This window comes from Tiliqua scincoides, chromosome 2, assembly GCF_035046505.1.
Source record: "Tiliqua scincoides isolate rTilSci1 chromosome 2, rTilSci1.hap2, whole genome shotgun sequence".
NCBI classification, from domain to species: Eukaryota; Metazoa; Chordata; class Lepidosauria; order Squamata; family Scincidae; genus Tiliqua; species Tiliqua scincoides.
Window position 1 is genome coordinate 111,893,275 of NC_089822.1, and position 11,890 is coordinate 111,905,164.

General features: G+C 45.9%; 1 protein-coding gene across 1 annotated transcript; it reads right to left on the bottom strand.

Annotated features, from left to right (window-relative positions):
- Positions 1–5,321: 5,321 nt before the first annotated feature.
- On the bottom strand, positions 5,322–8,555 carry RLN3 (relaxin 3). The gene is made up of 2 exons (XM_066612695.1): positions 8,396–8,555; positions 5,322–5,575 (listed from the first exon to the last, which is right to left on the bottom strand). The coding sequence occupies exons 1-2, from the start codon at positions 8,553–8,555 to the stop codon at positions 5,322–5,324; spliced, it is 414 nt and encodes a 137-aa protein (XP_066468792.1).
- Between the last annotated feature and the right edge of the window lie 3,335 nt (positions 8,556–11,890).

Consider the following 11,890-nt stretch of genomic DNA (forward strand, 5'->3'; position numbering starts at 1 on the left):
AGTGGGGGTGACGAGCCCAGCAAGCATCGGGCTGGGCTGGGCTGGGCTGGCGGCTGCCAGAGGCGCCTCCTCGGTCCTCTTCCTCGCAGCCAGTGGCTTGGAGGGTGAATGCCAAGCGGCGCCCCTTTCCCCGTCCTCTCTATTCCGGAGGGGGGGATGAGGAGGAAGCGAGAGAGGGCGAAAAGGGAAGGCGCTGCTGCCGTCCTAAAGAGGAAGTGGCTCGGCGCAAAAACGCGCAGAAGAAGCCAGATGACTCACGAGGGGCGCTGCCCTCCCACGCTTCTGGGGGCACGTGCTGCTGGGGAGCGCTGAGCGGGCTCAGTCACAGCCAGGGTGACCAGAGGTCATCACCACTAAAGAGGACCAAGATGTAGGGCATCCCAGAAAAACGGAGGACGTGACCATTTAAAAGCTGCAAACATCCATGGATATGGACTTCAGCTGGTTCAACACTATGGGCTCAATCTGATCCAGTTTGCCAGTGCTGGTGTGGTTGTGCCAGAGGGTTGTGCACTGCATCCTGTGATGGAGGGGCAGTCCCTGGGGTCTCCTTAAGGCAGTGATTTTCTACCTTTTTCATCTCATGGCACACTGTCAAGGTACTAAAATTGACAGGGCACACCATCAGTCTTTTGACAAGTGGCAAGGCACACCATGCTATTGGTGGGGGGCTCACATTATGGGTTACCAGCCAAGATGTGTATGTGCAGCCTCCTGATTTTAGAAATGGATTATGTCAGAATGCCAGATGCAAGGGAGGGCACTAGGATGCAGATCTCTTGTTATCTGGTGTGCTTCCTGGGGTATTTGGTGGGCCGCTGTGAGATACAGGAAGCTGGACTAGACGGGCCTATGGCCTGATCCAGTGGGGCTGTTCTTATGTTCACATCCCCAGATGGTCCTACTAATAAATTACCCTTGCTCAAACTTCTGCAGCACACCTGCGGACCATTCGCAGCACACCAGTGTGCCTTGGCACAGTGGTTGAAAATGGCTGCCTTTTAAGGTATGGGAACTTGTGTTCCCCTCCCTTACCAGAGGCCTGCATTATGGCTACACCAGAGCTGGAAAGTTGGATAGGATTGGACCCTAGATCACTTACAGTTTGTTACATATCCTAACCAGCTTCCAGAACTGGGAGCCCAATCCTATGCCTGTCTACTCAGTAGTCAAAGGAGCTTACTCCCAGGAAAGTGTGGATAGGATTGTAGCCTGTGGCATTGTAGCCTATAGGATTGTAGCTGTGGCAATGGTTCATGTGCTGCACCCTGCAGTTGGGTGGCAGTCACGGAGGTTTCCTCAAGGTAAGGGAATGTTTGTTCTCTTGCTTCAGAGCTGCATTGTTTGAAAGTTGGTTAGGATTGTGCTCATAATTTATTATTAACAAGAAGACTATGCGCTGCCTGCTCACAGGGGAAAGGAGGGTGTTTTAAGTTCTTTTCCAGGACCCAAGGCTAAAAAAGAGGACATGTCCTGGAAAGAGAGGATGTCTGATCACCCTGGTCACAGCCAGCCCTGGCCTCTCCTGAGTGATGGTAAATTTTGAAGTGCAAGAGCGGGTCACGACAGCCTCCAAGGCTACACCGTACAGAACCTAAAAAGCCCACTTTAAAATTTCTTCATTGCAGAGTCTTCTTCTCCTGTTACATATTCCTTCTCTGAAATTTACTACAGGATGGGCGTCCCTTATCCGGAATTCCAAAATATGAAATACAGAACTTTTTTGAGTGCCAATAAAATCACAGATGGTTTCATGCGCAAACCTTGCGCATAAGAACATAAGAAGAGCCCCACTGGATCTGGCAAAAGGCCCATTTAGTCCAGCTTCCTGTGTCTCACAAGTGGCCCACCAGATGCCTCAGGGAGCACACAAGATAAGAGACCCTGCATTCTGGTGTCCTCCCTTAAATCTGGTATTCTGGGGTAACCTAAAATTATTTTAAAAATATTGTATAAAATTCCCTTCAGGTTAGGTGTAAAGGGGGTAATTGAAACATAAATGAATTTTGTGTTTAGACTTGGGGCCATCTCCAAGATCTCTCATTATGCATATTCAGGTATTCCGAAATATGGAAAAATCCTATATCCAAAATGTTACTGGTCCCAAGCACTATGGATAAGGGACGCCCAAGTCTTTCGAGACTGAAGGTTGCCAACAGGGCCCAACCTGTACAACTAGCTGATTTCAATCTCAGATTCATGGAGCACATTGCAATAGTTTCAAAACAAATTATGTACATTGAAAAACGATATTTAAAAAATATCCCAGATAAATATAAAAAGCATACCATAAATATAAAAAGCACGTTGACTCCAGAGGTAAATCCCATTGTGTTCAGTAGGATTTATTTTCAGGAAATGTTGCATAAGATTGTAACCTTAATGCAACTACAGATAGGGCCTCGGTATCTGCCAGGGATCCACAAGAATGGGGATCCATCACCGAAGTTCACCATAGGATTGGCCAGGCAACAGTATCATTTGCCTTGCTCAAATAGTGCCTCTGGAGAAGATCAATATCTCCATCAATACCAAAATTGTGCTCTTCCAAACACTGATCCTGCCAATTTTCCTATATGGATCGGAAACATGAACTCTGCTCAAATCAGACATGAACAAGCTTAAAGCCTTCCAAATGAGATGCTTGAGACAGATCCTGGGTGTCTCTTTTTGTGATCAACATTATAACTAGACAATTCTAATAAGGTACAACCATCAACCATCAGTTGAAGAATTAATGCAGAGTACAATCCATAGGGAAGTTCTCGAGAAGCCCAGTTGAACTAAGTGGGAGCTACATAAGAGCACTACTGCCCTAGCTACTGTAAAATTTCCCAGGGCCTCGAGCCCCACTGTTCAGGTTTGTCTGTCTCCCACTCTCTGGTCCTTAATGGCACTCTAAGCCTGCCATCTCAGGGCCCAGTCCTATCCAATTTTCCAGCACTGGTGCAGCCGCAATGCAGCCCCAAGGTAAGGGAACAAATGTTTCCATATCTCAAGGAGGCCTCTGTGACTGCTGCCCCACCACAAGATGCGTGCATGCCCCATTGGCACCGGCACTAGAAAACTGGATAGGATTGGGCCCTAATGTGGCTACCTTACTTTAACTTATTGTAGAGTCATCTTATGTAACCACAAAATAAAATATGCTAGCTTTGAAAGAGATTCATGAGATTTGAATATGAGAGAAGACAGGGCCTTAAAATACCAGGTCTGCACAAGTCTCTGGGTGGTCTGAATGAAACATTCAATTATGTACATGCAGACTATGTGCAATCATATGTAGTAAAAGCCTGGTGTCTTTCTCATTTGCTGAAAACAGAGGGGGTGATTTGGAGTGGAAAAGTGCTGGGGTGGGGAGAGGGTGCTTAACCTTGTGTCCACCCACCATTTTTCCACTGATAATCACCCCACCGCTTTTCTGCTGCAAACCACACACATTCAATCCGCCCACATCACATATTTTTGTGAGGTAAATGCTCATTTAGAAGCCCACAGGGTAGGGGGGGGATCACTGGAGAAGAGAAGGTTTTAGTGTCTCCCCCCTCCCCTGAAACCTCTCTGCTTCAAATTGTTCACTATTCTGGTTTACAGTGCAGAAGTAGGTCATTGGGTATTTATTACATTTACTTTGTCTGGAGTTCCATTCGATCCTGTGATGATAGGTAGGGGCTCTTACCTCACCATTCCCGCAAAGGACTTGATGAATTCTTTAGAATTACCATCATTATGAATTAAGCACATTATCTGTTGCTTGGGGAACTAAGCTCCTTTATCCCAGGTGGCAGCAGCCTCGCTCATCACTCCTACAGAGCAGACCGGAGCCTAGACTGGGCTACCAGAGCAGGCCAGAGCCCAGACTGTCAGATGAGCACACCTCACAGAGTCAGGTAAGGATGATCAGGTGACCCCGCCCTGGCCAATGGGATAGAATAGTGACATCAAACAGAGATTGTGTAAAGTTTTGTTGACAAATATTGTTTGCTTCAGCTCTCTAAGGGCAACTTCTTATAGAGAGGATCTGTTTTCTAAACTTCCCAATCATTATTTCCTTCCATCACAGAACCTCATAAGAGTTGCTCCTTGTATCTAGCCCAGTTGAGATGTCGATATTAAGAACATAACAGCCTTCAGAACAGAACAGAAGAACCTTCTCCACTCCAGTGGATCAGGCTTTAGGCCCATCTAGTCCAGCTTCCAGTATCTCACAGTGGCCCACCAAATGCCCCAGGGAGCACTAATATTGCCTATAGATGGCCAAGACTTTGATGCTGCCTGGAAGAACTGAAGAGATGGTTTTTCATCCAGATGAGCAAAACCATTCTGTGAAATTTTGCTGGTGTGTCCTGTCCTGTCCCCCAACTCTTTTGACTCCCCTCAGCATTCTGGTTGTGGCATTTTCTAGTTTTAGGCTTGCATGCATCACCGGCATTCCCTCCACCTTGAGGGGCCCATTTCAAGTCAACACAGTCCACCCCACTGTTTCATTTCACCTTTTTATTTCAGCTTTGACATATACAGTATGTTTGGTCTCAGAGAAGGCATTGTCCTTTCTCCAGGAGGAAGGAAGTCATGAACAAAAAAACAGCAACTGCCTAAAGGCGATTTGTGATGCCACCCTGCTCAAATCAAAACCCTGTTACAAATTCAAACACACCTTCAAGGGACCCTGTGCATCATGCCTTGCTGTGAGCACTTCTCTGCACCAGCGGGGAGGACTTCTTGGTTCTGCACCAGCAAGCACATTCTATTATTATAGTAACTTCAGGAAAAAAATGTTTAGGTCTACCAACCTCAGCAATGAGAGGAGAGCTAACCACAAAGCAGGAGGCTGGAAGATAGATCCCTGTAACATCTTCGCAGCCGTAATGGGTTTGCTCAGTATAGTTAGAGTGACTTAAATTGTGTAGTTAGCCTCTCACACAAATTGATTGCTTCATTGCACTCCACCAGTGCAGGCTACTGTTAGGGTCAAACTAAATGTACATGCAAAAGTGTCTGACCCAAGGATGCTTCCAACTAGAAGCTCCTCTGCTTTGGGGCAAGGGGGGGAGCAACCCCAGTTGGGACCAGGGCATGTAGGGATGGGGAGGTTCATTCTTCCTGCACCAATTTAAAGCCAAAAAAATCAGTCCCCCCCAAATGTCAATTTTAGAACAATGAGTGAGTCCACAGGTGTTACGATTTCAAAAATGCTGTTTAATGGACATGTCTGTGGCCAGCTATGTGAATAAATTTAGTAGCTGATGGTCTACAAGCTCATAACCATTTCAGTATACTTCCTTTTTTTGCCACACATGCCTGCATGTGCACACAGTTACTTAGCAAAGTGAGCTGATTTCACTCTTGCTACAGCCCCATTTACAGCAGGCACTGCTCAGCCCTGCCATTACATCACGGCCTCCGCGATCCAAAGCCCAAGTTTCTTCTGAGGGACTGTGGCTCTGCTGGGCCCGCCAGCTCCCATAATAATCAGGATCCTTTGGAGGTACGTGGATGGGGTCCCATTCATTGGATGAGGAAGTAGCAATAAAGGCTTCTGCAGAATCTCCTCCAGGAAGGGCACCAAGATCTCCTGTAAGGAGAGGCAAACATGAAAAATGGAAGGTGGAAGAGGGATTTACAGTACATGACACTGCAAACTGGAAATGTTTAGATGGTCAAGTCAAAATCAAGTCATTTCATAATGCCAGCATAAGTCAGGCATTGAATGAAACTGTGAGATTAATTATAGTAAACTTTAACGAAATTTTCAGTAAATTCTAAATTCAGCAGATTTTCAGATCTGGCTATTCATATTATTTCAATTATAATTCATATTTCAGAATTTAAATTAAGAACCTTGAGATATTTATGTTCAAAGATAATGTGGAAATGCAATAAATAAACACATTGACATCCAAATTTGAAGTGTGACTCTGTTTTTCTTCCAGTCAAGGCAATGTTTTCGGAGCAGCTGTATGAATTAGGTTAGTAAAAACATTATGTGAGCCAGCAGGTATTTGTCAAATGTTGACCGCTGCCAAGAATGTTGGCAGATGTTAAATTCTGGATCATGAATGCCAAATATTCACACACCTGGAGATAACGCTGAGAATATTTGCTATGTCAATACACAGAGGAGAATTTTGAAGGGAATCTGTGGGACAAATATATTTCTGCTGCAGCCTCAGTTTCTCTCATGGGAAAATGTTGAGCTAGATTTGATTTTGCCAGTAGCATAGCTTTTGCAGCTGTTTTTAAAACAACTGGAAATAAGTCAAACTGCACTGCCTGAAAGCAAAGTAGATGTTCTTCCTAAGTGAAAATGAAAAAAAATGTGTGAAGGTAGAAACCTCGGATTCAACCCATACAGTATAGAGGTTGTTGATCTGTCTAGAGCAGCTAAGTGCTAAACTAGCTATTACTTTAAATGTGTAGTTTGTCCTGCCACCATTTAAAAAAATATCTTAATTAGCATCCATGGCAGGGGAAGAATCAGGATCAGGACTGCGGTGCTTGGCAAGTAAGTACTTAACCTTAACTGTTTCAGTTATGTTAAAAAAAAAAAAAAAGTCCCTTGAGCTGTTGCTATAAGACCTAGAAAGGAAGCTTTTATGGACATCAACATGGAACTGTCCTCTGCTTGGTCTGGATGGCATAAGGTTGATGATATCTGAGGAGCTGTGACAACGGAGAGGGTGATCTCTTTGAGCGAGGGTCAAAGGAGCACCCTCCATCCTTTCCAATATTTCTCTATGATTTCAGATTCCTTCACTGTTCTAGACTGTTGTCTGTTGCTGCTGCTACTTAGGACTTTTGCTATATTTTCTCTCTAGATAAGAAGCAGTCAGAAAACAGCTCCAGATGCATAACTCATTGACACTGTAGTGTACAAACAAGTCATATGGGGATCTGAGCTGTGTGGACAGCAGAGAAATCTCCCAGCGCTTTCCAGATACTTCTTCCTTGATGTTTGTGCAATTTATATGTGACAAAGATGTAAGTCTATTTGTTTTGTGGCCATTTCTAGATTTTCAAATTGCAAGCTATCTTTTAGCTTGCAAGGAGTCAAGAACTCAGGGCCTCTGAGAGAAATTTTATCAGCAGGTACAGTTTCTTTTGGGTCCCTTTGCAAAGGGGGGGAAGTGAAACAGAGTGGGGGAGAGTGGTGATGGGCAAGCAGAATGGGGGCTGGGAGGAATAAAACAGGATGGGGGGAGGGTGGAGACAGCTGAAAAGTCTTCTGAGCCCTGGTCTACCCACCCATGTGGCAACGGCAGATAGATACAACACGGAAAACCAAACACACTCCTGAGCATATATGGGCTTGCCAGTAGCTGCAGCTGTGTGCTTGTGATAGTGTGCCCAGCATCCCATGCAGGCAACGTCTGAGTAGATAGGAAAATGTAAGATCCCAGGAAATTTCTGGGCCCCCTCCTTTGGCTCCTGGGCCCCCTTTCTGACTCTGGGCCCGGGTACAAATTACCCCCTTTACCCCTCCTCTCCTAGGCCCTGCAAGAACTTTGCTAGAAACTGCAAGCAATGCCCTGTGTTTATGCCCCTAAAGCCTGTGCCACCTCCAGTGACTTCTTGGGCCAGTCCTTCCGACACCTGCCCCCCTTGATGCAACTTTCCTTACACCTTTGATAATGGTGTCTTCCTTTAGTTTTGCAAGCAGAAGCTGGGGAAGATAGATGCTGTACAACTCCATCTCTCACTCAGAGTTATTTATTACTATTAGCGTTTCTGACTCTCTACAAATGGTGTATCAAGGGTGTAGTTAAAGAATATCAGTGCTGTCTACTTTTCCACAACTTAATCTCTTCTCAAACTTGTGAGCAGCTATTCCTCGAATAGTAGGGTGGATAGAGACGATCATAGACTACACTGTCCTGCATGTCTGCACCTCATGTATGAACATACATCGGTGGTTTTCCTTTACACTTGGTAGGATTATACAGATGATCAGAGTACCTGGGTGAATCAGCAAATGCTGCCCTCCCATGCGTTTACAGTAATGTGCACAGAAGCCTGATTCATACAATTTTTCCTCCACAAAAAGGGGAGAATGATTGTATAAATCTGGTACGGGCTTCTAAGTAGACCACCTATAGGGGTGGAGTGGAGGGAGGCATGCCTGCTTCTCTACCACTGATTGGGTTGCAACTCAGAAAGGGTTGGGCTTTAGGGTTTGGTTCCTAACTGCCCCCAAGAACAGCCCCGCTGGATCAGACCATAGGCCCATCTAGTCCAGCTTCCTATATCTCACAGTGGCCCACCAAATGCCTCAGGGAGCACACAAAACAACAAAAGACTGGCATCCTGGTGCCATCCCTTGCATCTGGCATTCCGAGGCCCCTACCTTAATAACAAGGCTAGACCCCATTCAGTCCCCAGTACTCCAAGTGCTCACCTGCCCGTCTCCACCGGGACCCTCCACAAGTGAAGATGACTGCGCGGATGAATTCCCTGCCACACAGTTTAACACCGTATGGGGGAGTCCTGGCCTCACTCGCCAGCCTCATCTCAGACAGCAGCATCCCGAACGCCAGAACCAAGAGGAGCTTGTGCATGGCTGGGTACAGGTCAGGAAGCGAGATGCCTGCAGCAGGATCACTCCCATTCGGCAGCTTCTCTCAGTATGCCTCATCCCTCTATTTATGCCACTCAGAAGTACATCCAGCTAGGCTAAGGACATCTGCCCAGGCTATCTACCTAATTATCAGCAGGGAGGGGTGAGACCTTTCCTGGAGACTGGACAGAGTTCTTTCTGCTGCTGACTGTGCTAGCTACTCTAAGATAACCTTTCCCTCCTTATCAGCACTGTGCGGTTACAGAATTGTGCTCAGAGTGTACCTGGCCTTTCCTGGCACACAATGGCATGCAGGTATATTAGCCCCAGTACAGAGAGTTACAGAGGCAGGCATGGAACACATGGGGTAGCAAAGGCAGAGCAACTCCCAAAGTCTTCTCATCCCTATGTATGCATATACAGGCAGTTGCTGGTGCAAATGTGCAAACACAGGAAGACCAACAGGCTCTGCACAACTAGTGTCCTCCCTCTAGTAGCTGGCTCTGCACATATTTCTGGAGGGGTAGCTCTGGGAGTCTGGTCCCCTAGCTAACCCTGAGAGAGTGAGGGCCCACTGCTGCTGTTGTTCTCCACCCTAGCCTGGTACACCAGCCAGGGTCCAAAGGGGAAGCTTACAAGGAGACAGTGTAGAACAGTTGACACAGTGTCTTCCTTGTAGTGCCTGCTACAAGGAGAACTTGTAAACTGGCCACTACCTGGTTGGCTTTCACAGTCAGGTACCATCAGTGCAGATAGCTAGGAACCAGGCAGTGGACCAGCAAGAGTCCTCTTTCACTGCTGCTACTGCAGCTACAGGTGGCAGCATGAAGTCTTGTGTCACTCTGCTGACTGGCTTCGAGGGGAAACTATGTATGTACAAGTGTATGGGAACCTTTATTGGCATAATATTATAAATATAAATAATATAAATGGTAAGATGGAAACCATCTTGTTTGCCCTTTTCTGAACATGCCCCAGTTTCTCACTGCCCTTTTTAAAACATGGTGCCCAAAACTAGGTGCTGTATTCTAAATGAGGTCTGACTAGTGCAGCATAGAGTGAAACTAGTATTACTTCTCATGAGCTGGACTCTATCCTCTTTGAATGCAGCCCAGCAACGCATCTGATTTTTGCAGCCATATCGCACTGCTGGCTCATGTTCAGTTTGTGGTCCATTTTGTCTTATATCATTTTCACACATGCTTCTGCCAAGGCAGGTTTCCACCATCCTGTCCTTGTGCTTCTGATTTTTTTGTCCCTGTATGCAGGATTTCACATTTGTCTCTGCTGAAATTTATCATATTGGCATGGGCCCATTAGTGGAGCCAATCAAGACAATTTTGAACCTAACTTGGTCTTCCAGGTTGTTAGCTATTACCCCAAGTTCTGTATCATCTGCAAACTTGATAAGTATCCTACTCCATCACCCAGATCACTTATAAAAATTTTGAACAGCAGAGGGTCCAAAAAAGAGGCCTGTAGTACTCCCCTCAATACCTCTTCAGGTTGACAAAGAGCCCAGGGCCAGCCTTGGGAAGTGCTGGACCCAATTCTGCAGGGTCCTTGCAAAACAAAGCTGCAAAAGAGCTCTACCCCACCCCTGCATAGATTCCCATTCATTTCACTGGCACTTGCATAGGAAAACATTCCAGTGGATTGTGTACCTTGAATCAGTCCACCCTGCTGTTCTTGATGGCACCCAAAATCTGCCACCTGGCCTCACGGTTTGTATTCTGTCTGCACAAGTTATTTTTCATGCTGTGCTGATAGCAAGAGCATAGCTGAACTTTCTTTATCTTTTTGAATTCATTCTTGCTGGAGATAAGGAGCCTTGCTTCTCTGTACTGCCATAAGAAATTCAGAGCATCTCCAGAATGTAGCAAATGCCAGCATCCAGGTCTGCTGCAGAAGAGATAAACTTTGGCCCAAGTGTCATCTAGCTGGTTGCCCTCTACTGCAGTGATAAGTGTAACATTTCAGAGAAAAGAGCAATGTCTCACCCACAGCTCGACTGACATTCTAACTGGGGCGAGCAAGGAAAATTTTGTTCTGCCAAACAAACAATTGGGATCAAGAAGGGTTCACATTGGGCTTATTTTTTGAAACCAGTGAAGAAAACAAAGCTGCTGAGGAAAGTTCTTGGGGGGATCAATAACTGTTAGCCATGATAGTTAAATGGAACTAATAGGTTTCAGAGGCAATATGCCATTCATTGCATCCCCACTTGCTTTGGGGGAGTGAAATTGACTCCAGGTCTCACATATACTTCCAGGAAGCGCTTAGCTGGCCACTGATGGAAACAAGAGGCTAGGCTTGTTGGGCTTTTGATCTGATCCATTAAGGCTCTTCATATTCTTACTGCACAAGCCTATGCGTGTTTACTCAGGAGCAGGTCCAATTTTGTTCCCAGCCTAGGACTGCGCTGTAAAAGTATCACAAAAGCATAAATTGACCACTTTAGGGTTGGGTAGGATGAGCAACCATGTGCTTACAAAATGCTGAGCTTGAGTTGGTGTTACCTAGGTTCAAAATACCACTATTCAGAACACTGATATACTGTACTGTTTTTCAACAACTTCTCAAAGTGGTTTACATGGCAAAGTAATAAGAAAATGGTCCCCTTCTTGACCACAAGATTGCTGCGAGTCATCTGGTTGCCCTCCTTCAGCCTAACCTACCTTGTTTTGAGGGTAAAAGTGGAAATAACCCCATGAATTTCCATGAGGAAGGGTGGGATACCAATATTTACATAGACTAGAGGGGTGTAGGGCCAGCCCTCCTAATGCCTGAGGTGGCATGCCAAGTGAAAATCCCTTTTTCCTAAGTTGTGATTTTATATTTGGTTACTAAAATATCATGTAGGCCAAACCTCAACATACAGGCCACAATCAAGTCAAGCCACAAGCACATGGAGTGCACAACCCCCACTTAGCTATATGCAAAAGTGTCTCCTGATGCATTCACCCTGTATGCAAAACAAGTCGGCTGGCACCTCTGGGGAAGAAGTCTATTGTTCTATTGTTGTGATTCAATCACTCTTAAGTACCCTATGCAAACTGCCTCCAGGGGTTGGCGAGTTCCCCCACATAGGAAGCCAGTCCTTGCTGATAACTGACTTCTTGATCCTTTCAATGTTTTACATATTCCATGTGCCCCACTGTGTGTAGTGAGCATGCGCATCCAGATCAGCTCTGGGACACATCCAGGTCATTCTAGGTCAGCATCCAGGTCAGCAAAGACCCTTTTAAAAGAGAGGCTCCGAGCACATGCTCTCTCTCTCTCTGGCTGCCCTTAAGGCAGAGGTCCTCCATAGGACTCTCCACCACCCCCAACTGC

Coding starts and splice junctions, on each gene's coding strand:
- RLN3 (XM_066612695.1), bottom strand. CDS start 8,555: ATGCACAAGCTCCTCTTGGTTCTGGCGTTCGGGATGCTGCTGTCTGAG. Junction 5,576..8,395: donor GTCCCGGTGGAGACGGGCAG/GTGAGCACTTGG, acceptor CTCTCCTTACAG/GAGATCTTGGTGCCCTTCCT.